Source organism: Dasypus novemcinctus, chromosome 11, assembly GCF_030445035.2.
Source record: "Dasypus novemcinctus isolate mDasNov1 chromosome 11, mDasNov1.1.hap2, whole genome shotgun sequence".
Lineage (NCBI taxonomy): Eukaryota > Metazoa > Chordata > Mammalia > Cingulata > Dasypodidae > Dasypus > Dasypus novemcinctus.
Window position 1 is genome coordinate 123,781,919 of NC_080683.1, and position 26,688 is coordinate 123,808,606.

General features: G+C 53.7%; 1 protein-coding gene across 7 annotated transcripts in view; it reads left to right on the forward strand.

The window, feature by feature from the left end:
- Positions 1 to 26,688, forward strand: part of UTRN (utrophin) — a 437,542-nt gene that overhangs the window by 317,732 nt on the left and 93,122 nt on the right. For all 7 annotated transcript variants that reach the window (XM_071218696.1, XM_058307593.2, XM_058307595.2 and 4 more), the window contains one exon: positions 11,520 to 11,676. In XM_071218696.1, the coding sequence (XP_071074797.1) occupies positions 11,520 to 11,676 (157 nt within the window). The remainder of the gene's footprint in view (positions 1 to 11,519; positions 11,677 to 26,688) is intronic.

The following is a 26,688-nucleotide window of genomic DNA, read 5'->3' on the forward strand; positions in this document are numbered from 1 at the left end:
TACTCAAACTTAATCGTGACTTTTTTCTCTGATCTTGGCAAGTTAGTTAGCCTGAGTCTTAGTTTTCACATTTGAGAAATCAAAATATAATCCACAAGGAGTTAATGAAGATGGATTAGGGTAATTTGTTGTTCCTTCATCTATATAAAGCTCATTCAGTGGAACATCTAGTTTATATTTTCATATATAAAGGGGCTCAGTGGACCTGCTTCACCTGGTTTCTGGGTTTCATAGAACTACTTCAGAGAGAGCGGAAACCTTCAGTGATGACATATTGTAAATGATTTTTTAAAAATTTCATTCTGATGAGTTGTCCTGAGAGGTTTCTATTCGTCTAGGTCTTGTAGAGGGGCTTGCGGTTCTCTCTACACTCGGGGATGGGGGTGGCACAGATGGCTCTGGAAGCCTCAGTATTAAGACCGTGTAGGGAGTTATTTCAGCGTTGACCAGCTTCTCTAACTAATGATGAGAGGAGAATCAGAGAGTATTGCACAGGGAGAGAGACTTGTGCTTGTTTAAGACTTGGATTTTCAACTGACCTGATCCCAGTGGTTTGCAACTTGTGCTGCCTAAACGTAAATAAAAAGATTTAAAATGTTAACACCAAGAAATGCAGCATCTAGCAAAGCTAATAAGCTAAAAGGTACAGGATTGTACGTGCGGTGTTTGAGTTTTGTGGGTTTGGATGATGCGAGTTTTACGAAGTAGAATTTAAAGAAAGCCTGCATTGTAAACAGAGCATTCCAGGTGGAGAGCTACCGACAGAAAGCGCGTCCCCTGGGTAGTTACTCCCTGAACCTACATACTTTTAACCTCGCAAGGAAGAACAGATGAGCTAAAGTCAGGACACGATCTAGTAAAGAAATCCTTACTTCTGGGAGTGAGAGAATGAGCTTGTGCCGCTGGACTTCTTCTGCATTGAGATGTGTTATTTCAGACCATTCCAGTAAAATTGGTAATGAATTAAAATAATGCGTCGCCCTGTTACCCACCTCAGGGGCGGCAGGCATTTCCTTGGAGCTTGAAGGAGGACGCACTCTGTTGGGGCCTTGCTGACCACGTGGGCGTGGCCGCACCTCGGGCCACTGCCCTTCCAGGCTAGGAGGGGCCAAAGGAGGGGCAGGCTCCCCGGGGCTTCCTCGGGGAGGGGCTTCCCGCCTGCGCGGTGCCAGGCGGTGGTCGCTCCCGGGGGGCTGGGCGCTGGACAGGCAGAAGGCTAGCGGCCCGCAGGGGCCTGTGTGCTGGGAGCAGGTCGAGTCCCGTCTGCTGGGAATTGAATTTGGGGGGGTGTCTCGGCGAGGCTAGAGGAGAGGTGGAGAGAGGTGTGGACGCCCAGGGCTGCGCATGCCGGGCCCCCCGCCGGCTTTGGAGAGGGCCTCTGGGACTCTCGGGGCCGCGGCCAGATCCACGCTCGCGGACTCTGGAGGAAGCCTGGCCCGGGCGTGGCGAGCGAGACACCCGGGCGGGGGAGAACACGGCATGTATGATGGCGACGCGTGGCAGCACCCCGCGCTCCTAAGAGCGGGAGGGCGGGGCGGCGCTGACCCCGCCAGCCTGCCCAGGTTTTGCTCTGGCGTCGGTGGGTTTAGCTAGAGACGTGGATGGTTCTCTCTTCATCCCCACCTCCTGGAGATGGGCGAGGCGAGTGCCCTTAGACTGCGCGTTACTGCTGGGGTATTTACGGCGTGCCGAGGGCCCGTGGTTTCTCAGCAGTGGGCCCACCTGCGGGCCCCCCTTGGCGACACGGAACGCGCTCCGTGGAGTAGAGGCTCTGAGCACAGAGGGCTGGCCGGTGACTTCACCTCCCGGTGCCTCAGTTTCCTCACCGCACAAGATGGGAAATGACCGCCACGCAGTGTTGTGACAGTGGTTTAATTAGCCCACGTGGACTCCTGAGAAGGAAGCACTTAGTTAACTCTCCGTAATTGCCGGCCGTTCTTCTCGGTGGGGGCTGAGGGGGCTGTTGCCAACCCTGGAGGGAGGAGCCTTACCACGGGCGGGGTGGTCTCGCGTGGGGGAGCCCACGGAAGAGCCCGCACGTGGGAGAGCCACGGGAAGAGCGGAAGAGCTTGGTGCGGGAGGCTGTCCTCAGGAGGGGGCAGGCTGGGCTGAGCACATCCAGCCCGTCCCCCCCGGATTTTCACCCTCAGTCCCCGCCCACCCGTCCAGGGGCTGAGTCAGAGAAGGGCTGGACAGGAGACCTGGGGTGTGCCAGCGAGAGGAGCCCCCAAGGAAGGCAGTGTTCCCACTCGCAGGCCCGAGGCAGCCCACCTCCAGCCTCTGTCCTCAGGCTCCTGCAAGGCTGCTGGTGCCCTGCTCCCCCGTGCCCACCTCGTTCCACCTCCAGCCTCTGCCCTCAGACTCCTGCAAGGCTGCCAGCGCCCTGCTCCCCCGTGCCTACCTCGTTCTACCTCCAGCCTCTGCCCTCAGGCTCCTGCAAGGCTGCCGGTGCCCTGCTCCCCTGTGCCCACCTGTTCCACCTCCATCCTCTGCCCTCAGGCTCCTGCAAGGCTGCTGGCGCCCTGCTCCCCCATGCCCACCTCGTTCCACCTTCAGCCTCTGCCCTCAGGCTCCTGCAAGGCTGCTGGCGCCCTGCTCCCCCGTGCCCACCTCGTTCCACCTCCAGCCTCTGCCCTCAGGCTCCTGCAAGGCTGCCAGCGCCCTGCTCCCCCGTGCCCACCTCGTTCCACCTCCAGCCTCTGCCCTCAGGCTCCTGGAAGGCTGCTGCTGGCGCCCTGCTCCCCCATGCCCACCTCGTTCCACCTCCAGCCTCTCCCCTCAGGCTCCTGGAAGGCTGCTGGGGCCCTGCTCCCCCATGCCCACCTCATTCCCTTCAAGCAGCGTGACCCTGGCTTCTGCTGTGAACCGATTCCCTCCCTGCATCTTTCCCATTTCTCTCAACTCGTCTACCAGTCTGTCATTTCCCTTGAAGCTCTTCAATAGCGACTGATTTTCCCATTTCAGTCGCCTAGTGGCCAGTGGGAATCTCCAGAAGATTTACTTGCTGGTGCGGGCACCATACACCAGTCCAAGCCAGCCCTTGCACGGCACGCCCCATGCCCTGGCCTCCCTAGGGCGAGGGGAGAGACCCCTTGCTCCACTGCTGCTAAGCACCACTGCTCTGTCTCAGCAGCATGTCCTTGGAAGTGACCCTGCTCGCTCTTCATCTGTGGACACCCTTCTCCCTGACACATTGATTTGGGCGTCTGGTTTACCTTCTATGCTCCAGCCTTTCCTCGTGATCATCCTTGGTGTCGATATCCACATTGTGACTTCCCAGTTTCTTTATGTTTTTTCCATATGAGCCTTTATCCCGACTCTATTTTGGGGCCCATCGACCCGTCTGTAGGTGGGACTCAACCTTCGATGTCCTTTGGCATCCCTGAGATGGCCAGTGTCCAGGAGACCAAGGGCAAACAGCTCCCTTCTTATTCTAGCACCTTCCACCTGACCACATGCATCTGCCACATGGTCTGAGGGCATCGGGTCAGAATCGTTCAGGACATCACCAGGAGGGCAGCTGCCCTTCACCTAACAGTCTGGACTTTCCCACAGGGATGTCTTCCTTGACTAGCTTGTTGTTCCAGCACCTTCCGTGTTCTACTTTCTAACCGTATCACTTTATCCAGTATATACAACTGGTCTATAATAGTCCAGCTTGGTTGCTAAACCCAGCACGTCCTCTAATATTTTCGGCTGTGGGATTCTTAGTGTTCTCCTCACTTTCCCTTCTTTCTGATCTGCCTGTCCTCCTCTTCCTGTTTAGTTCCTAAACTCTTCCTGTTTTCAGACTCAGTCAGCCCCACTTTTCAGCTTGGAGTCCATCGCCGGCCGCTCCAGGCAGACCGGGACCTTGAATTTCCTGTTCTGCTTGAACTTCGTCGGTCCACTTTTCCCATCTCCTCACCACAGATGACCACACCCTGGTATCCTTTGCTCTTGATCCTGGACTGCCTAGTGCTGCTCTAGGAAGTAAGAAATGCCATTTCGGGTGCTGTACTTTGGCACTTTGTGCACCCAATTGGGGTTGTGATTCCAAATGGATTTTTACCATATTCTTCAGCATGCCCATTTCAAAATATTTCTGGTTCTCTCTAGCCCCCAAACTTCTCCCAAACCTCCCTCTCTGTAGTGCCTTAGCTTCATTTTTTTACTGAGAATGAGGGCATCTGATGGCTGCTGCTTCTGCTACTTGGAGTACATAATATTCCAAATTGTGCATTAATAGCGCCAAGTCAATTTTCTCATGGCAGGGAGCATTTGCTCTAATTTATCATCATTTATAGAAAAGAGAATGGCTGCCAAAAATCATAACAACATCTGATATTTATTGAGCCTTGCCTGTGCCAGAGCCTGTCTGGATGCCTTACAGGTGTCGCCCTGTGTGGCCATGGGGTAGTTATTGTAATGAGATGCAGCTCAAAACCTTGTGACTTTGTAATCTTTTAGGAGAAACATTATTAAATCCTTTTAATACTGAAACCTAACATACCACATAATTCCTTTGCAATCTAAAAACAATACATAAAGTTATAGTTCACTTAGAGTGTATATATAAGAGAAGAGAAGTGAGCTAGTGATTGAGGCTTTGGCTAGAAGACAGGTTCTTGGGAATTCTGATGATATTTTACATTCCCTGAAAGAATATGAACAGGCAATCTAATAAATTCAGGACTGTGAAAGGTATGGCTTAAATTTTCACATTACCTTTTTTTAAATTAAATTTCAATTATTAATTAAATATCCAGTTAGCAGCTTAATGATGTTTAATATAGATCCTTATTAATGGAGGGTTTCAAAGGCCAGTGAAATTGTCAAATCTAATGAAAACAGTTCAAAGATAAAATTCCGTCTTCCCTTTCTTTTATGAGCCCTTAAATACTCAGGGCACCTTTTTAAATGCCCTTAGAGAAGAGGAACCTTCAACACCACCAGTTACATCGACGTCCCCGCCCCGTCCAGCCTCACTGACACCCCTTTTGCCTTACTGGTAGGTTTTCTAGCCCCACTGTAAAACTCCTAAAATTCCCATTTTTCCTCTGCCCCGCAGAGGAAGATTCTTCCCTTTCCCTTTCTTCTCTGGTGCTGGGCTTTCCGTTAGAACGTTCTGCAGTGAGAATGTTCTAGACCTGCAGTGCCCAGCTCCTCAGCCATGGTGGCTGGTGGCACTTGAAACGTGGCCGGTGAGACTTCTTTCCCATTTTAGTCACCCTGTTACCTGATTACTCTCCATCTCCATCGGCACATCTCGCTGCTGGCTGCCGTGTGGAAAGCCAGCTCTGGGGTTCTCTGTGCAGGCAGACTGGGCCTGGGCTGGCTCTTCCCTCCTCGTAGGAAGGGACAGGCAACTCCCTTAAACGTGCCGCGCTGCCTGCACTGACTGAGGCGTTTGCTTTCATTATGGCTAGGATGTTGTTCTTGTCACCATAAACCGAAAGGAATTGTATTTGCACTTAGAACGCCAAGTCGCGTTTGACTCTGTGCAGGCCCCACCCAATTTGGGTCCCTGTTTTCTCTGGTGGACCTACTTCCCAAATCCCACGTGTGGACGGCTCCCACCTGCCCCCCGAGGCCCTGCCCACGATGAAAACGGCGCGGTGGAACGAGCTCGCGCTGGGCCGCGTCCCAGCTCTCACCACTGTGCCCTGCGCAGGCTCTTCGTTCTCACGGCCGCTTCTCCTTCAAATTATCCCTGAGAGTTACAGGCTCTTGGTGACTTAAGACATGCTAATACGTAATTTCCCCCAGAGTTGCTTTGTCATCTTTAAATGATGAGGTGCTGTTTTCTTGGGTTTTTTGTCTATTGATGCCTTGCTCCATTTTCTTTTTTTAATAACTGGTCACTTAAAAATGTTTGGAGAGTTGTAAAAGAAGTTCCATTTTAAAGAGGCAAATCAGGTTCTCTAGACATCATCCCAGGTGGACAGTGCATTTAGGGGAAGTTTCTGTCACTCTGTGCATAATTAAGTACCCAAGGAATGAACTAGAGCAGTTGAGAAGTCAGGAGAAAAAGGTGCCTCGTGCCTACGGTGTGTGGTCAGTAGAGCTGTGGTTTGTGCGGAGATGCTGAAAACAAGGCCGATGACTGGTGGTTTTTCAATAGTCCTGGGAAACGAATGCCTTAACATGTTTAAGTAGAAATGAGAATGTACTCCTACACCACATGCAAACCCAAGGTTTCTCCTTACAAAGCAATCAACCCATTGCCCAAGAAAATGCTTCGTCTTGAAAGATGAAAGAATTCGACAGAAACGAGAATACTGAGGGCCACTATGGAAGCATGCGTTTATTTGCACATATGGTATAAACCACTGAGCACGTAGTTAATCCTCAGTTGAAGAATATCCAGGACAGGTTTGCCAGGCAGGCCTCTGCCAGATCAGTGCTCTTTTTAAAAAGATTTATTTTATTTATTTATTTCTCCCCACGCCCTCATTGTTTGCACTTGCTGTGAACAGTGTCTTTAGGAGGCACTGAGAACCAAACCTGAGACCTCCTATGTGGGAGGGAGGCCCCTAATCATTTGGGCTACCTCCATTCTGTGCTTTTGTTATGCCTTTCATTATGATTTTCCTCTTTTGTCTCTTACTGCGTTGTCTCTCGTTGTGCCAGCTCACTGCACCTGCCCATTGCATCAGTTCACTGTCTTGCTCATTTCTCTTGAGGAAGCACCGGGAACCTCTGCTCCCTGCTTTGTTGTGTCTCATTATGTCTTTCCTCTTGTGGCTTTTGTCGTGTCATCTCTCGTTGTGCCAGCTTTCTGTGCCTGCCCAGCACGCCAGCTCACTGTCGTCTTTAGGAGGAACCAGGAACCACCAGGGACCTCCTGTGTGGTAGGCGGGAGCTCAGTCGCCTGAGCCACATCTGCTCCCCATCAGCTTGCTTTTTATTATGGGAAAGGAATGGCGCAGAGCGGCACACATGCCAGCGCCACCGTTTTTATTTCAAAGTCACTTCCGAGTCTCCTAGAAATTGTTGCCTTCATTGCCATGGAGAGTCCTTCTAGGGCTGATTTCTTCCCGATAGTGTCCTTTTCATGCCTTTAGTGTCTAAGCCTAAATGATCAGTTTCATCGTCTCTGTGCAGTCGAAAGAGTTCATTGTATGGGAAAATCCGTTGGTGTGCTTTCAGCACAGGTGTGGGTGGCTGGATTCCTAAGGAATGTGATGCATGGTGTAGCTATGGCTGAAGGGTTCAACTGCAGGCATGGAAGAAACAGGGTCAAGTAATTTGGATCCCGCGGGCAGGTGTGTGCACAGAGGGTTTTGCACACAGGCCCTCAGTGCTGCCCAGTGGCTGAGGACTTCTGAACCCCAGCTGTCATTTTCTCTTGGGTTTAAAATATTGGAAAGAAACTGCAACAGGAGTCAAATGGACTTGTTGAAAAATGGTTTGTCACTGCAGAGAGCGTTTTCAGTTAATATAATTGAAATTGATTAGTTCTGCTCTGTGACAAGTGAAATTACTGTTTATCAGGGAAAAGCAATTACGTATTTTGGCCTAGAATTAATCAATATGAACCCAGAGAGGCTGGAGCCCAAGCTGAGGGGGGCCTCGCTGAGCCTGGGGCTTGTCAAGTGAGGTCAGGGTTCAGTGGACCAGGAGAGGAGGCCGGAGGGTAAAATGCACGTTTTAATCACACAGCTCGCAGACAGTCCTAGAACGTCGTGGGCTGCCCTCTGTACTTACAGACTGTTTTTTTTTATCAGTTTACATTTTTGAATGAGATAGAATTTTGGGGTTTGAGCCGTTTGTTTTGAATTGTCAGCTGGCCATGTTAACTGTGGCTGGGTTGCAGAAAACTGGCCTTTTCTGTGAGATGGTTTCTCCAGTTCATGCTATCTTAAGATAAGCACAGCTCCAGGTTGTTTTTTGTTTTTTCTTTTAGCCAAGAATATTGGTTGATAGACTACAATGGTTTTATGAATTAGAGATGAACAGATTTTTAGTTGTTTTTCCAAAACCTTCTGAACTTATAAGCGATATTGGTGAAATTAATTGCCAGGAGTACTCCTTGTTATCAAAGAGGGAATTGTTGCTGGAATTCACTATGGCTGAGCTGTCAGCACTCAGAGGCCTGGCTAGGGCAGGTGTCGGGAGAGAGGGTTGGTGGGCAGCGGCTGACCAGGTGAGCCCGTGGCTCCTGGCACGGGTGGTGGAGGTGGACCAGGCCCCTCGGGTGAGCCCGTGGCTCCTGGCACGGGTGGTGGAGGTGGACCAGGCCCCTCGGGTGAGCCCGTGGCTCCGTGGCGCGGGTGGTGGAGCTGGAGCAGGCCCCTCGGGTGAGCCCGTGGCTCCTGGCACCAGTGGTGGAGCTGGAGCAGGCCCCTCGGGTGAGCCCGTGGCTCCGTGGCACGGGTGGTGGAGCTGGAGCAGGCCCCTCGGGGTGAGCCCGTGGCTCCTGGCACGGGTGGTGGAGCTGGAGCAGGCCCCTCGGGTGAGCCTGTGGCTCCTGGCACGGGTGGTGGAGCTGGAGCAGGCCCCTCGGGTGAGCCCGTGGCTCCTGGCACCAGTAGTGGAGCTGGAGCAGGCCCCTCGGGTGAGCCCGTGGCTCCTGGCACCAGTGGTGGAGCTGGAGCAGGCCCCTCGGGTGAGCCCGTGGCTCCTGGCACGGGTGGTGGAGCTGGAGCAGGCCCCTCGGGTGAGCCCGTGGCTCCTGGCACGGGTGGTGGAGCTGGAGCAGGCCCCTCGGGTGAGCCCATGGCTCCGTGGCGCGGGTGGTGGAGCTGGAGCAGGCCCCTCGGGTATGCCCGTGGCTCCGTGGCGCGGGTGGTGGAGGTAGAGCAGGCCCCTCGGGTGAGCCCGTGGCTCCGTGGTGCGGGTGGTGGAGCTGGAGCAGGCCCCTCGGGTGAGCCCGTGGCTCCGTGGCGCGGGTGGTGGAGCTGGAGCAGGCCCCTCGGGTGAGCCCGTGGCTCCTGGCACCAGTGGTGGAGCTGGAGCAGGCCCCTCGGGTGAGCCCGTGGCTCCGTGGCGCGGGTGGTGGAGCTGGAGCAGGCCCCTCGGGTGAGCCCGTGGCTCCTGGCACGGGTGGTAGAGGTGGAGCAGGCCCCTCGGGTGAGCCCGTGGCTCCGTGGCGCGGGTGGTGGAGCTGGAGCAGGCCCCTCGGGTGAGCCCGTGGCTCCTGGCGCGGGTGGTGGAGGTGGAGCAGGCCCCTAGGGTGAGCCCGTGGCTCCGTGGCGCGGGTGGTGGAGCTGGAGCAGGCCCCTCGGGTGAGCCCGTGGCTCCTGGCGCGGGTGGTGGAGGTGGAGCAGGCCCCTAGGGTGAGCCCGTGGCTCCATGGCACGGGTGGTGGAGCTGGAGCAGGCCCCTCGGGTGAGCCCGTGGCTCCTGGCGCGGGTGGTGGAGGTGGAGCAGGCCCCTCGGGTGAGCCCGTGGCTCCTAGCACCGGTGGTGGGGGTGGAGCAGGCCCCTCGGGTGAGCCCGTGGCTCCGTGGCACGGGTGGTGGAGCTGGAGCAGGCCCCTCGGGTGAGCCCGTGGCTCCTGGCACGGGTGGTGGAGGTGGAGCAGGCCCCTCGGGTGAGCCCGTGGCTCCGTGGCACGGGTGGTGGAGCTGGAGCAGGCCCCTCGGGTGAGCCCGTGGCTCCTGGCACGGGTGGTGGAGCTGGAGCAGGCCCCTCGGGTGAGCCCGTGGCTCCGTGGCGCGGGTGGTGGAGCTGGAGCAGGCCCCTCGGGTGAGCCCGTGGCTCCTGGCGCGGGTGGTGGAGGTGGAGCAGGCCCCTTGAGGTGAGCCCGTGGCTCCGTGGCGCGGGTGGTGGAGGTGGAGCAGGCCCCTCGGGTGAGCCCGTGGCTCCTGGCGCGGGTGGTGGAGGTGGAGCAGGCCCCTTGAGGTGAGCCCGTGGCTCCTGGCACCGGTGGTGGGGGTGGAGCAGGCCCCTCGGGTGAGCCCGTGGCTCCTGGCACCAGTGGTGGAGCTGGAGCAGGCCCCTCGGGTGAGCCCGTGGCTCCTGGCACGGGTGGTGGAGGTGGAGCAGGCCCCTCGGGTGAGCCCGTGGCTCCGTGGCGCGGGTGGTGGAGCTGGAGCAGGCCCCTCGGGTGAGCCCGTGGCTCCTGGCACCAGTGGTGGAGCTGGAGCAGGCCCCTCGGGTGAGCCCGTGGCTCCTGGCACCAGTGGTGGAGCTGGAGCAGGCCCCTCGGGTGAGCCCGTGGCTCCTGGCACGGGTGGTGGAGGTGGAGCAGGCCCCTTGAGGTGAGCCCGTGGCTCCGTGGCGCGGGTGGTGGAGCTGGAGCAGGCCCCTCGGGTGAGCCCGTGGCTCACAGGCTTCCACACCTGGGCGCCCCCACGTGCGCCCTCCTGGGCCTTCGGCAGCCTCTCCTCTCTGGAAGCTGTTTTGCGGCAGGGCTGGCGTTGTCTCTGTCACCCTTGCCCTCTGCATCAAAGGGCCACGGCCACCCAAGGGCGCTGGCCAACCCAGTGCCCCCGGGGCAGCCACAGGCGTGAGCCAGGCCGAGTCCTTGAGTCCGAGCTGTGTCCGTGGATCCACCTCTCAAGTCCAGCCGTGGCAGGCGAGTGGGACAGTGGGCCCTCCCCAGCGCCCTGGCAAGGCACTAGCAGGGCCGCCTTGCTGTCCGCACCCTGCTCTCAGCAGCTTTTGCTGTTACTGGACACCTAACCATATAGAACTGTATTCTCTAAACATCTTTCTCTGATTATGAAGCTCATGATTCAGGAATCATGAAGGCACTTTTCTGTGCTAAAAAAAAGAAATTATTATTGAAACAGAGCTCACCTTAAAATCAGAATATAAATTACTGCGATCAGTGATTTTCCCAGGTGTTCTTTGATCATAATGGACATTTCTTACTGGACATCAGTTGTCCTTAAACGTAGTAGTTTTCTCCAGGCAATGCCTTATTTTTTCCCACCTTTTTGAGGTAAAAATCAGTGATGTTCTGCTTCTGTAATTTATTTACAAGGGAAATCAAGGCATTAGTGATCTCCTTTCCTAAAAAAATGTTCTTAATTAGAAAAATAATAGAAACCTATTGTTAATATTCAAATAGTATACAAACATAAATATCAAGTGTTTAATCTGATTGGTTGACTGGGCGGTGGAGGTGGAGCGGGCCCCTCGAGGTGGAGCTTTGGTCCCTGGCGTGGTGGGTGGAGGTGGAGCAGAGCCTTCGGGTGAGCCACATTTGCTATTTATCTTCCTGTACTTTGTATATGCACATGATTTATTCCTTTTCCATTTTCTGCCTCTCTCCATATTTGTAGATGAAATGAGAGAAATTATATTTACATATGCACATATCCAATACATAACATACTGGACCTTTCTTTTGTAAGTCTGCATTATATCCTGGGCATCCTGCTTGCAAGCCGCATGCCTTTGTGGTGTGCAGGTACGTGATTGCATATTGGTCGATGTATCAATATGTGTGAGTGTTGTAGGTTACACAAAATAACTGTCTTGGAGGAAATACTTCTTACAAAGAGTCGGCCTCTTTGGACGTGAGCACACGGTGGAAGGGAGGCGGTGGTTTGTGAGCGCAGGTCTCACTGCCCTCTGTCTCGCAGAGCCCACTTGGAGGCCAGCGCGGAGAAGTGGAACGGGCTGCTGGCACATTTGGAAGAGCTGGTCAGGTGGCTGGACATGAAGGATGAGGAGCTCAAGCAGCAGATGCCCATCGGAGGGGACGTCCCGGCCCTGCAGCTCCAGCACGACCACTGCCGGGTAAGGTGGCCGCGGGTGTGGACGCCTTTGTCACCTTCATTTTGGTTTGGTGGAGTGAGTGCTCTGAAACAAAATTCCAAGTCCATGTCTAAGTGGAACCAGGTACCACAGGGTTTTCCCTCCCTGGTTTTAAATGTCGGTATTTAGGCATTTTGTCTGAATGGAATGCCTTACTTCCACTCCCCCGCTCCCCCCAAATTAGCTTGTCTCTTCATATTTAACTAAACTTTTTGTGTATATACGGGAATCTAAAGCTTAGTAATATAAGTGTCATGAAGCTTACCTAACATTCCAATAATTTTAAAAATATTAGTATATTAAAGCAGGGGATATTTTTGCTCCAGGTTTAAAAAAAAGAAGTTGAAGAATCCATAAAAAAAAATTCCAAGCTGTCCTGATTATATTAAATGGAAGTGAAAAAAATAAAGAATCATGGTAATGAGAAAATAGAAAAAATTTGTCTTAAATGAAAATGCTATGATTAAAAATCATTCGATATAGTTTTTCTGAACTCAGACCTTTTTTTGAATTACATTTTGAACTCTGCTCAAATTCCTGTTCCTATGCAAATTTGTACCTTTAAACTAATAAGCAAATAGATATGCAGAAATGTTATCAGTCAACATTCTAATTATTAGATCCTTGTATTATTTAAATTCTTTCCTGTATTCTCTTTTCATTCATTCACCTAATATCCTTTAATATCCATTTTCTGTATATTACATGGCCACTTGTTTTATGTTTTTATTTTTCTCACGTAATGCAAGTTCCCATTTGAAATACATGCATTTTCATGTGATATTAGAATTCTGATCGATCCTCTATTTGAAATGACAAACTCACACATACACTTTTCTAAAGGAAGTTTTCATCTATGGAATACGTTGCTTTAATGCAAAATGATAATACCTGAAATTTATTTTGTTTTGAACCCTTGTGACCAAATTACTAAAAATTACCATGTGGGTAAAATTCCTCTCTCCACGTAAAAAGAGAATGCAATTGGGAAATAGCTCTGAGAGAGAACAAGGAAGAACCGGGGAGGGGGGGGGTGTAGGATATGTGAACAGAGAGTAAGAGATTTAAAGTCACCAAGTTCAAAAAGTCATCTTTCCTCCTTACGCTTTCCTCTTTTCCTTTCTATTAATTATTCCTCTGCCCGTGTTCTGTGGGTTCATGTTAGTGATGGGATAGAAGGACGCGAAGCGCTGTGACATCAGGGCTCTGGAAGGAGCGAGCATGCAGGTGGCCGCGTGTGCTGGGGCGAGGGTAGGGGGAGCCGAGCTGGTGGGTGGTTTTGTGCTGGGACTGCAGCTGCTCAGGGCACGTCCCCCAGGTGGTCTGGGCCGTCCCCCAGGTGGTCCTGGCTGCTGGCCGAGCCCTCCTCCTCAAGGCCACGCTGCTTTCCATCGCTGTCCACGCTGCGAGCTCCGACGCGGTGCTTGCCCCACCCCTTAGGCCAGGTGGGCAGGCTAAGGGTAGTGAGGTCGCTGTTCTCCAGGTGGGCCCTGACCTGACACCTGCCAGGCGCTCTTCAGGCAGGGAGGACCCCACAGCGCAGTGCAGGGGCACTGAGGGCACCTTTGGTGTCACCGTCTCTCCTTCAAGAGAGGGTGGAGGGCGAGGTCTGTGGAGGGGCAGGTCGAGGAGCTGCAGATGGGGCGGTGGGAGGGTCCCCTGCATGGAGAGAGCCGGGCCAGGACAGTGATTAGGAGCGGGCGGGGGGCGACGGGGGCGCAGCTGGCTGGGGGGCCCGGCTGGCAGCTCCGGGGAGCAGCGAGGATGCTTCCAGGCACCTTCGCCTGTGGGTCTGGACCGAGCGGGTCCCTTGCTGGGTGGGGGGTGGGCTTCTCTCTCCAGGAGACCATGTTGGAGGCCCCAGGGCCAGCCCGGGGCCCAGATGTGAGTTTCTCCATGCCAGGTTCTGGAATGTTCTCGGCTTCCCGCCGCCTTCCTTGTCGCTGTTGCCGTGGGCCACCCCGAGCGAGCCAGACCCCGTGGGTGGGCGTTACTGGAGCGCCCACCCCCGTCTGCGGTCGCTGCGCCCCGTGAGCTGTGCGAAGGCGGCATAGGGCAGCACATGCTGGGGAGGGGCGTGGGGCTTCCCTCACCGTTCCGTCCTCACTGGAGGCGATGCTTCCTTCCAGGTCTGGAGGTGACACCATAGTGTGTCACTTAGTCCACCTGCCAGCTTGTCAAGGACCCGGAAGTACAGGCTTTCCTAAAATCAGTTATTATAAACGTTGGCACAAAAGCTTCGCACGTTACTCTGAGAACAAAGCAGGCTAAGAGGCTCCAAGAAAGAAACCTCAATAGACTTGAGAGCAAGGTTTCGGGGGATGTGCTAGTACAAATGTGATAATATACTAATTCCTGTCTCAAGCTGTCACGATGCCCAGGTACGTCGGTAAGTACTGCGTTGCCTCGCTTTGCCTTCACAATACCGTGCGCTGAGGCACCTGCAGTTTTAAGAACCTGCAGCTCATCCACTCTAGTGGTTTTCCCATGTGGCCTGAACGAGTGGTCAGGCCAGAGTGGAGCCCAGGGCGTCTGACTCCGGGGGCCCGGGCCACGCTCAGACACACTGCCTGACTAAGGTGCACACGCCGGGCCCATCCAGTGCGGGGAACGTGTGCTCCTATGTGCCGGGTGGGCATTCGCTTCAGCCTAAGGGAGAGCAGCGCGCGTTTCGCTCCCTGCGCACAGGGGACCGGGGCGCCCCTCTCCCCTCCCGCCGAGGGGGTTTTCAGCTCTGCTCCTCCCGCGGGACTGGCGGCCATGGCTGGTGCCCAGGGAGGACCTGGGGAGGCCTACCCACCTGCGAGCCCTCACCTCCCGCTGGCGCAGCCTGGCCTGCCTCCAGATGCGCTGGTCTTGGGCCAGCGCCTCCCTTCCTGGAAATCCCCTTCAGAGGCCACTGATCCCCTATTTACCTGACCCTTCCTTGGAAACCACGTCTCCCGCTGTGCACCTGGCCGCCCTGCGCAGTGCGCCCAGCCCTGGAGACCACCTTCCTCCGCCTCGTGTTCTTCCCGGCAGGTGCGCCCTCACCTGTGTGTGCTCACCTGGGCTGGGGTGCTTGAAGGGCAGGGCCCCTGTTCAGGGCGGCAGCCGAGGGGAGGTGAGGTCAAAGGACGGCGAGGTCCCTGCAGCCCACCCACCCCGCTGCGGGCACAGGAAGCCACAGAGCCTGTGCCCCTCTCGACAGCCTGCAGCCCCCAACCTGCAGCCGCGCAGCCCCCGCCTGGGCAGCCCTCAGCACCCCCCCGCCCTCAGGGTCTGTGCAGTCGTCCTTGGAAGGGTGGGGGGCAGCACCCAGGGGCCTGGGACCGCCCTGCCCAGACATCTCCCTCTCACTGCACTGGGCCTGGCTGTGCTTGCAGCTGCCTCCAGTTCACCGGCGCGTCCTGACCCTTTTTATCTAAGGGGTCATAGAACTCTTCCATCATGTTAGAATGTGGCTCTAAACCAAATATAAATTTTAAATTAAATTTCCACAGCCACGTTTTTAGCGTACTGACAGTTTATTATGTTTTCTTTTAGTTTTGTCCCTTAAATTCTAAAGATTATATTTTTTTCTGATTTTCTGCTACCTAAGATCTTTAATTGTCTTAGTAACATTTAAAAAAAAAACACCTTCTTATACTTTGAGGAACTCTTGCCTTCCATCTTTAAAGTACATAAAATCAATCCCAAATCCACCCTTGCTTGGCTCAATACTAACATTAGGCAAAACTTTTGGTTCCCTGAAATTTCCCCCATCGAAAGAGGAGGGCCTGGTACTTGTGCTACAGCTCCTCTCCTCTCGCGGGAGCGTCTGAATTACTCGTGTTGGACGACCCAGTGCTGGGCAAGGAGACGGGGTAATGTGACCCAGGCTCCCAGTGCTAATTTAGGACATCTAGGGATTACCAAGTGGAGTAGTTCCTCTTTTTAAAAACCGAGGCAGAGACTTTTAACTCTGAATTATCGATTATTTCAGAGCTTGAAGAGTGTAAGATGCGTGTAAGCGGGCGCCTGAGCTCGCCCCATCCCTGGGTCCCTCCATTCGCCGGCACGCTGGGCTCTTCTCGGGCATGTGCGGGCGCCTCCTGCAGCTATGCGCAGAACCAGGTCCCGGGCCAGGCGCTCCTCGCCCTGATCGCATGTGGACCCCGAGTGCATGGCGCACCGGGTGTTGTCCGTGTACTAGGTGTCCTGTGAGCAGCAGCTGTTAGATGTGCTCTTGAACCAGGGCCTGGATGTCCTGGTATAGTTCTGACTTCAGCTACTCCAGCGCTGTGTTTTGTGTTTTTTTTCCCATGTACTGTGTTGAGGCTCTCCAAGACTGAAGGCCATCAGTTACCTTTATTATTTCAGTTTACTGGTGGCTTCCAAGCTAACTGAGAACCCTTGGGAAATTGCATAAAGTTATTGAAGCAACAGTATTTTTGAGAATTTATAGAGGATGAGACATGAGTCTGTAGGCTGAAAGAAGGTGATTTATTTCTTGGTGCAATAGAGGAAAACAGCTACTTTTGGAAAGGCCAAACCCACAGACATATCTGCCTTTATGAGCTTAGCCAAGGCTAATAGGCGATTACAGATGTTTAACCACGAGACTAATTACCTCTGAAGGCTGTCAACGTTTGACTGTTCCGTGATCAATAAATAAGGAAGCAAAATTAAGGTGCGTGATCCGATGTTTGCGTTGTGTGGCTTTCTCCTGGGTCCACTGGGCTTTCGCGGCCCTGGACACCCAGTGCGCAGATTGGAGCTGACAGGCGCCGCGGTGTCTTCGGGGTTGATTTGCGGGAGCGCTCGTGTTCTCAAAGTCTTCCAGTTCCACCTAGGTTTCCCCGTTCTAGTTCCTCATGTGTGAGGCTTTGCCTTTATAGCGGTGGTACCAGTCCCTCCCTTCCTTCCTTTTTCATTCGTTCATTTGCCCGCTCTATTTGTTGAGTCCTCACGTGCGCCAAGCAGCAAAATGGGTGCTGAAGCTACAGACAGCGTAAGGCACTGCCTGTGCAGCGCGGTGACGTGCCTTAATAACTGGCCCCGTCCGAGCTCTGTGCCTGTCATCTGTTGTACATTTAAGACCTCAGTTGGAATGATACAGTGAGGTCATGCTTCAGAACTCCCCAGGGTCATGCTTCAGAACCCCCCAAGGTCATGCTTTAAAACTCCCCCTCTTCTCCAACACCTGGCAATTACAAGTAAATTTAAAAAAAAAACAGAAAATCCAGCAGGGCACAGTGGGACCCCATACAAGCAGACTTCTACAGCCCAGGAACAGGGCGGTTGGCAAGGCCAACGTTGATGGGAAAACGTGGCAGCCCTGGGCCGGGGTCTCTGACGCAGGACGCCACAGCACAGCCTCGGCCGCCGCCCACACCCTGCCCGACCCACGGCCCGCGGCCGGCACGCTTTCCTTCTGCTCGGGAGCTGATGGTGTGAGGCAGCGTGTGCCGGGCCCTTGGCTCAGTGCCGGTTCTCTCTTGGATGGATTTAGCCGGGACCCAGACGCGGGCTCGTTGTCCTCACAGCCACGGGGAACCGCTGCTCTGCGCGCTCTCGGCACCTGCGCTCAGGAGCTCAGGCCAGGTGCTACTGGGGCCCAGGTAAGACCAAGGCCTCGGGCTTCGGCTGCGCCGTGCAGAGAGGCCGTCAGTCAGGTGTTTGCGCAGGCCTGGGCGCGGCACAGCTGCCCTCTTCCTGTGACCGCCAGTGTCCGGCAGCTCTGCTGGTTGGGTTTTCTTTAAAACCGTCCAGTCCGCGTGGGCTGTGTCCACTTCAGCGCGAGCACAGCGCCCACCCGCTGTGTACCACCTGAGCGGGCGGCCCCGCCAGCTCCCGGGGCCGAGCAGCGGACAGGCTCCCTTCCAACCTTACACGCGCCGGCTGGTTAAATCACACAATTCAGTTAATTTTCTTGGAGGCACATATTTAATTCCTACATATAATAAAAAATCAGTTACTACATTAAGCTGTATAGTTTTTCAAATAAAACTGTTTTAGGATAACTGAGTAAAGTTGAGTTTTCCAGTCCAGCGACATCGATCAAATGTATAGCATCGATTTCCAAGGGTTTTCGGGGGTGTGGCCCCCCTGCGTCACTTCGTCTTCACGACCGCCGTCGGGTCTGGCCGGGTGTCGGGCGCCTGCTGTGCGTGCACCTTCCCCTGCGAGGCTCGGGCGGCCTCAGCCCAGGGCTCTCCCCGCAGGTGGGATGAAATCACAGGTGCCGCTTCTTTCCCTGGCCGTGTGCACAGCAGGCCGTGTCAGGGCTCCTTGGGCTCGTCTGATTTGTGCAAAGCAAGTCTCCAGGAATGAGGGGTGCTGGTTCCCTCGGGACCCTCCTCCTTGCCAGCCCCGTCGTGTTCTGCATCCAGAACTCGCTGTATAAGATGCAGGACTTGATCTGCAACTGAGGAGGTAAAATGCATTCACCAACCTCTGAAAGAACGAATTCTAACTTTGCCTTGAGAACGGCACCATCCTGCCAGTAAACACAGCCGTGCGTGTGTGGTCTCTTCACCCTGTCTAAAAAAGCCAGGACTCTACCCGCCGCTCCTGTAACTCTGCAGCCTTGCTGTGCCACGAGGTCACCGAAGCTGGAAGTGGCCTTCTTCTAAAATGGACGTTCGTCAACTTCCCAGCTTCCCTCCAGCTGCTGCCACCTCCCCCAACTTCCCCCCACCCTGAACTCTGAGACTGACGAGCAGACACCCCCCCAGGGAGACGCCCCCCACCCTCGCTGCTCCTGTCTGCCCCTGGCTGGACCCACCCAGGCGGAGCCTCGCAGTGAGGGCTGTGGAGCACCCATGTTTGGGGAAGGTGGGGGCACCTGCCCTGTCACCCTGTCTCTTGGGTGGTGAGTGATAACGGGGCCGCCGAGGCAAACCCCGCAGGGCCGGTCCAGGCCTCACTCAGCCGCCCCTGGTGACCTGCCTTGTTCCATTCCACCGCTGCGCACGTACCCATCCTGAGCATTTATGTTGCTCCTTGTGTTTGCCTCGTGCGCTGCCAGGCGCTGCAGCAGGGATGGCTGGCGTGGGACTGCAGCCTCAGGCAGAGGCAGCTTCTAGAACTCGGGACGCAGTGTCACGGGGTGCTCTGACGGGGTGCGAACACCCGGGGGCGCAGATTCCCGGTCGAGTATGCGGTGGGGCGCCTTGGCGTGTGCGGGGATTTGCTCTGGGTCTGGTGAGGGCACTGAGAATGCAGCCGAGAGACTGCTGTCCCCGACGGCCACCCACATGGAGCCCAAAGGCAGGGTCCCTGCCACCGCCCACAGGCCAGAGAATTCCTGGGCGCAGGATTCGCACTCGGCTCTCACTGAGGCTAGCAGGCTGGAACCGAGACGAATTCACGTGCCAGGCGTTCCCGTGGGATGTTAACCACAACCTGAAATCCCAGTACGGGGACTTTGGTTTCCACGCCGTCCACACGCAAACGGAAAACAAGCTGCCCCTGCCCGCTCTTCCTGTGGGTCTGTCCGAGCAGACCTCGCACGCCGCGTCGGCTCCGGGAGCCGCTGGGGTGTTCGCGGCGCGCGTCCCAGCAGTCCTCCTCGTGGTCGTCCTCTCTGCTCTGCGTGCTCTCTCCTTCCGAGCCCCCTGGAAGCAGGAGCCCTGGCTTGGCTTCTGGGGAGCGACGGGGGCCGCCTGCGGGGCCTCCCTTGGAGCCGGCCGCCCGGGCCCGGGCTCGGCTGCGCTGCGGCCGCAGCTGCTCCCCAGGAAGGGCCCGGCCCCGTCGGGCTCCGCTGCCGCCGCTGGAGCTGGGGCTGCGGCTCGGGCCCTGCGTTCTCGTTCTGCACCTGCAGGTTCCATGGCGGGACCTGCCTGACGAGCGCGATCGTGACGCCTCTGCACGCCCACCTTGACCCCTGCCCTCCTGTGAGCCGTCCAGTCCTGCTCTGTGTGCACCGCGCCGGTAGGCGTGGCCGGGTCGGGGCCGTGGGCAAGCCTCCTGCTCTCCACCAGGGACTGGTGCTCCACTCGCATCTCGTCGCAGCAGTGACCCCTGCCAAGTCCCCTCTGCTCCTCCTTCTCTCCCAAACTCTCAAAACTGGGGTGCCCCAGGGGTGGCATCTTGTCCACTCCTCCTCGACCCGCCTTGGTGGTGTCACCCAGTCTCAGGGTTTTAGGCGCCATCTGTATGCCCTCCGCCTCCAAATGGGTATCTGATCCCTTGTCATCTCTCCTTGACATTCAGTTTTGCGTTTCCAGAGTGGAATTCCTGAACCTGCCCCTCAAACGTGTTCTCCGGGCATCCCCGTTTCAGCTGGCCCGGGTCCTCTCCCAGCGTGTGATACAGTAATAAGGCAAACCGCACCCGTCCCCGCACATCCAGCCTAGAGCGCGCCCTCGGGCCTCCGGTTTATTGCTGGACGCCGGCCGTGCCTGGTCAAGAGCACGTGATGTCCCCAAAGCCAGAAGGCCCCGGGCCCCTTCAGTGCCCGCGTGCTCGGTCCTGCGCCACGCAGCTACCCAGCCCACCGTGCTTGGACAGAGACCGCCCCCAGCCTCTCTCCCCTGAGCCTGTCCTGCTCTTCCTCCAGCAGAGCATTTGTCGGCTTCTGGCGTACTTACTTTTTTGTTTTCTACTGACTCTGGCTCTGTCTGACCCAAAGGTCGAGCGAACCAACTCTACCTGGAATCAACACAAACTTTAGTGTGAATTCTCCTCTTTTCTCTTTTTTTCTCTGTAATCCACTCTCACTTGTTCATGTTCTGATGAATATTAAATCTTGAAAATATTTCTCCTTTAACTAGGAAACTCTGATAAAGACAGTAGGTGGCAGAAGCATTAGCAGCAGTCTTTTCAAGAGCTCAAAATAATTTCAGCTACATGGAGTATTTGAAGCTTAGAAAATTAATCGAGACAATTATACTTTATTCTTTAATATCATGAAGAGGCTCCCTTTTTCCTGTCTTAATACTGCCTCACGAGTTCAAAGCAAGAGCTGGGAATATCTTGTGAGGAGAAAAACGAATTGCACATCTTTTGATTATTGTGAAAGCTTTTTTTGTGATAGCTTTTAATAAATTGAAGAAGAATCACGTGATCATTTCAATAGCTGCAGAAAAGGCATTTGACAAAGCACAACATCCTTTCTTGATAAAAAACACTGAAAAATAGGAATAGAAGCAAACTTTCGCGTATGATAAAGCGCATATATGAAAAACCCACTGCTAACCCTGTATTTAACGGTGAATGACCGAAAGCTTTCCCACTGAGATCAGTAACAGACAAGGATGCCCGCGGCCACTGCTCTTGTTCAGTATTGTGCCACAAGTTCTAGCTGGAGAAATTAGGCATGAAAAGAAACAAAAGGCACCCAAACAGGAAAGGAGAAGGAAAATTTTCACTATTTGCTGATGATATCATCTTATACTGTGAAAATCCTGGAAAATGGACAACAAAACTACAGAACTTATAGATGATTCTGGCAAAGTGGTAGGATACAAGGTTAATCAGCACAAGTCAGTAGTGTTTCTATGCACTCGTAATGAGCAATCCGAGGAGAAAGTCAGAGAAAAAATTCCATTTACAGTAGTGACTAAAGGAACCAGACATTTAGGAATACATTTAACCAAGGACTTAAAGGACCTGTATTCAGAAAACTATAAAACCTTGCTAAAGGTTTATAAACCAAGGGTGACCTAAATAAATGAAAGGATATTCCGTGTTCATAAGGTGGAAAACTAGGTGTCATTAAGATGTCAATTCTACCCAAACTGATCTATAGATTTAATGCAATCCTGATAAAAATTCTCCTATCCTTCTTTGTAGAATTGGAAAGCCAATTACCAGATTTATCTGGGAATGGTCCACGAATAGTTAAAAATGTCTTTAAAAAAGGAACAAAGTTGGGAGACTCTGGCTTCCAGACTCTAAAGCCTATTACTTAGCCACAGGGTTAGAGAACAATGGGAATGGCATAAAGATAGATTGTCCAGTGGAATTGAATCGAGAGTGTGGAAATCAACCCTCTCATCTGTGGTCAAGTGATCTCTAACAAGGCTGTCAAATGCTCTCGGCCAGGTTAGAACAACCTATTCCACGAATGGTGCTGGGAGAACGGGGTGTCCATGTCTAAAAGAAAGGAGGACCCCTATCTCACATCTCATGCAAAAACTAATTCAAACTGGATCAAGGTCCTAAAGATAAAAACTATAACCAGAAAACTCATAGAAGAAAATGTAGGGAAACACGTTCAAGGTCTTGTGGTTGATGGTTTTGTTAGTCCTTACATCCAAAGCATGAGTAAGAAAATTAAAAACAGATTGTTGGGATTGCCTCAAAACTAAACACTTTTGTATTTCAAGCGCTTTTGTTAAAAAGGTGAAAAGGCAGCCAACTTAATGGAAAAAATCTTCCAGAACCTAATATTTGATAAGGGATCATACAACTTAACAACAAAATAACATGCAGCTCAATTAAAAAATGGCCAAAACAATTGAAGAGACATTTTTCTGAAGCAGAAGTACAAATGGCAAAAAGATACACAAAATGATGTTCAACATCTCTATTAGGGAAATGGTCAAAACTGCGGTGAGATATCATCTCACACCATGTAGAATGACCTTTATTAAAAAAAAAAACAACCAAAAAAACAGAAAACTACAAGTGCTGGAGAGGATGTAGAGAAATAGGAACACTTCTTCATGGTTGGTGGGAATGTAGAATGATGCAACCTCTGTGAAAAATGTATTGGCAGTTTCTCAGGAAACTAAATAATAGCACTGCCATATGATCTAGCATTCTCGCTTCTAGGAATATATTCAGAAGAACCGAAAGCAAGGGTGCGGACAGATATCTGTACAAGGAAGTTCATAGCCATATTCACATTTGCTAAAAGAAATAACCAAAGTGTCATCCAATGAATGGATAAACAAGAGGTGGCGTATTCATACGATGGAATATTACTCTGTAAGAAGAAATCAATTGGAGAAGCACATGACAACATGCAGGAAGCTTGAGAATATTATGGTGAGTGAAATAAGCCAGAAACTAAAGGATGAATATTAGATGGTTTCACCGCCATGAACTAAATAGTAGACCTGTGGAGGTGAACTATGAAGTGTAGGTTGGTGGGAGATGGATTGTGGGAGAAGGGGAGAAGGTGCTGGAGGCACGTGGAATGTGGAATGAGGTCAATTGTAAATATGTGGTGATGGCTGGATGTGATGGTAACACATTATAATGAATGTCACAGACACCCTTGTTCAAATGGATGTGATGGTGACAGGAATGATTAGGAGATCAATGTTAGTTTGAGGACTGGTGGAGGATAATATAGAGAATGTATTTAAAGAGCTTTTAAAATTGTTATTTTACCCTGAGCTGCTGCATACTCCCAGCTTCTCCCAGGGTTGGTGCTTCTCCCTCGTGTTGAAATTTGGTAGCTTTGAAAGCTGGAGGAGATAGGATTCCAAACAAATATAAGGAGTAGTTCAAACGAACGGAGACTCTCATTCAGTCATTGTTGTCACATCATAAATCTTATAAATAAATCCAGCCTCAGAGAAGTTAAACATAATGGAAACGTTTTTTGATTATTAGGATAAGAAGTGCGCTTCTAAAACATAACTAATTCTCAATGTTGCTGTTCTTAAAGTGTCATCATTTGTTCCATGATAAATGAGCTTGGTTCTATTAGGCATCACTTTCTTCAAAGTATACTTTCTAATTAAGAAAATAGTAACATATTATAGATTTTGTAAAATAGAGAAAAGAACTAAAAATGGGCCATATTTTCACCACAGTAACAGAGCCATTTCCATATTACATTACTTCCTTTTGCAGATTCTCCTTTCCCGCTGTTTTAAAGGGCGTGCTGTTTTTACTCTCTCTGCCGCGGCTGTTTCCTCACGTTGCTAAGTGGCCATTAGCCCTGCGATTTTCCAAGGCTACTTACTGGTCGCTAGTGGGTCACGCTTGGAGACCCTGAATCTTTTCCAGGTGCTGGGTTTTTAGGTTCTCGTTTTTTAAATTGTAAGAAATGTTCTAATAAACACCTTTTTGTCTGTGGCCTTCTCCATCTTTTAGATTCTTTTCTTAGGACGTATTCCCAGAGGTGAAACTCTCATTCCACACACGTAGGCACCGAGTAATAACTCCTGGGGCGCTGCCGGCCTCCTTCCCAAGCGGGCGGCCCGTTTCCCGCCTCCCCCAGGGAGCGGAGGGGAAGTTTCCCCGCGCGCGGCCCTGGCTCTCACCTGCCTTCCTCTGGACTGTGAACTTTGTGCAGTTAGCATTTAAAGGCTGCTCTTCCCAGTCCGTGTGGGAATGGAGAGCGGTTTTAGGACTGCAGATGTCTGAATCAAATTCGTAGCCCGCTGAGGAGGAAGAGAACGGGCTGGCAGGCTTGACGGAGCCCTGCGGGGCCGTCCGCGGGCACCGAAGCTTCGAGTCTGGTATTTATGCCAAATGAACGTGCGTGACGTGACGTGGCTCGCCATTTTTACCCCCACAGCCCTTTTCTTTGCACTTTTATTCTGCACAAATTGGTGCACAGAATGAAGCCACGCAGATTTGTTGGCTTCCTAAGAATCCAGAGTGAAGTAGGAATCTGGCTGCGCAGTTTCCTGCTGCACGAAGAGTTTGGCTTGATTGTGGCGAGTCCCACGATTCCATTTTCTCCCAATAGTTAGAGAGGAGGTAAATTAACCTCCGTAGCCCCTGCTCACGGAGGTGGATGCGTGGTGTTGACATCCAAAGCTGTAGATAAGAATGGCTGGAACTTTCCTCCGTAAACGACTGAGCCCAGGGGCCGAGGAAAGGAATTCAGTTCTGGGAAGCTGCGGAAGATGTGAGACGAGACCAGTACCACCCCATCAGGAATTAACCATTCCAAGCACGGAGTCTGTTCGCGTGCCGTGTGTGTGAAGTTAGCTGAGTGAGAGTGCACCAGCCACGTGCAGGAGGGGAACTCAGCACCCCAGGGCTCAGGCCCGGGGCAGCCTTGGGAGGCCCCCCAGGCTGTGGGCTGCCCATCTCCACCTGCCCGCACCACCCACAGAGCAGGCCTGGCAAGGAAGCCAGGGCCCCGGGCGCTGGGGGGCAGCGGAGCAGGGGACAGGGCCTGGGGCTCGGGTGGGTGGGGGGCAGCGGAGCAGGCAGCAGGGGCCTGGGGCTCGGGGGGCAGCCGAGCAGGGAGCAGGGGAAGGGGGGCTCAGGAAGGTGGGGGCCCTGCCAGGACCTGGGTGGGCTTTGCCGAGGGTGCAGGCTGCACAGGCCCTGGGCCCCTAGTGGGTAGGAGGGCCCTGTGGGTTCTGCCCCACCCACCCACCCAGGGCTGCTGAGGAAGCACAGGGTGTTGCGTCTGGACAAGGATGTTCTCCCTGACGGGCGGTGAGGGGCGAGGGCTGCCTCCTCTGCTCCGGAAGCTTCTCGGGCTGCTTCTGTTCTCCTCCCATTTCCCAGGGGTCCTCCCCACCCAGCCCCCTTCTCAGGCCTCCTGTTGTTTCTTGGGCCTTCAGCCTCCAATGGGTGCCAAAGCCGAGTCGGGGGACGAGCCGCGGGTGGGGAGCTGCAGAGCCCCTGCAGGATGCACGGGCGAGCAGGGAATGTGGGGCATGTTCAGGAGCAGAAGGAATGGGGCTGGAAGCTGGCGGGCGGCCGGGGGGGAGCCTGGGCGAGGGGGCCAGCTGTCAGCGGTGGGCCCGACGCCCTTCTCACTGTGCAAGACGCGGGCAGGTCTAGCGCAGTGGGTCGGGCTGGGCGGTCCTTTCCCAGCATCCTTAGGCATGGTGAGAAAAGAGCACCCCGGCAGCTGGAGCTTGGCGCACGTCGGGGTGAAGCCTTCAGGTCAGAGCAGGGCTGGGGGGCTGTTACTTAAAGAGCAGGGCCAGGCCCCAGCCGCGCTCGCCCACCCGCTGCTCTTCTCCCCTGCCCCAGCACGACGGTCGCCAGCTCAGACAGGGAGGGGAGCAGGGGCTTCCCGCCGCCCCCAGCCTCGCCCAGCTTGTTCTACTGCAGAGCCAGCAGCGTTGTTCCACTGCCCGGCAGCGGCTCACCATCCACACGAGCTGATGCCACGTTCCTGGTGGAAGCGGGGGCAGCGCGCCTGGCCTGCTGGGGTCCCGGTCTCAGCCCACCTGGCGGGAAGGGCAGGTGTGTCCCCACCTGGCGGGAAGGGCAGGTGTGTCCCCACCTGGCGGGAAGGGCAGGTGTGTCCGTAAGGCAGGCACCAAGCAGGATTCGAGTGATTGTGTCTTGAGCCTTCCCTGGGGACGGATGCCCAGTCTCAGCATCCAAGGACGGAGCTGACCAGGGGGACAGGGGTTTATTTACTAATAGCTTCATGGCGATTTGTTCACATACCATAAAAGTCACCTTTAAAGCTTGCAATTCAGTGATTTTTAGTAAATTCACAGAGTTGCGCAACCATCCCACTGTCTCATTCCAGAACACGTCCTTCACCCCGAAACGAGCCGTCCCTCCCCACCCCGTCCCCACAATCTGCGCTAGACGACCACTAAGCCGCGGTCCTTGCTCGTGGATCTGCCTCTTCCGAACCTATCGTGGCCGTGGCCCATGTGGCGCCGTGCTGGCGCGGTACGTCCAGGTCGCTCTGTGTCAGTACTTCCGTCCTTTTCGTGGCTGAACAAATCCCACTGTCCATCCCCAGCTGACGGACCCCTGGGCACATCCACCCTGGGGAAATGTGAATAACGCCACTGTGAGTGCTCACGTGTAGCCCTCTGTGTGGACATGGGCTTAAGGTTCTCTTGAGTACGGATGCAGGAGACACATTTGTGGGTCCTATGGTAACTCTCTGTTTAACTTTCTTGGCAACTGCCAGGTGGTTTTCCAAAGTGGCTGGCCCTTTTTACATTCCCAGCAGCGGCGTTCGAAGGCTCCAGTTTCTCCAAATCCTTGCCAATAATTGTTATTGTCTGAGAGCAGTGTTGTTTTGAATGAAAATATAAAGTCATTAAAACAGAAAAATTCCAAGGAGCCTACGTTGTGCTCATTTACGGTGGCCCATATGTGCGTCACGTGGCACAGAGCCTCCCGCCG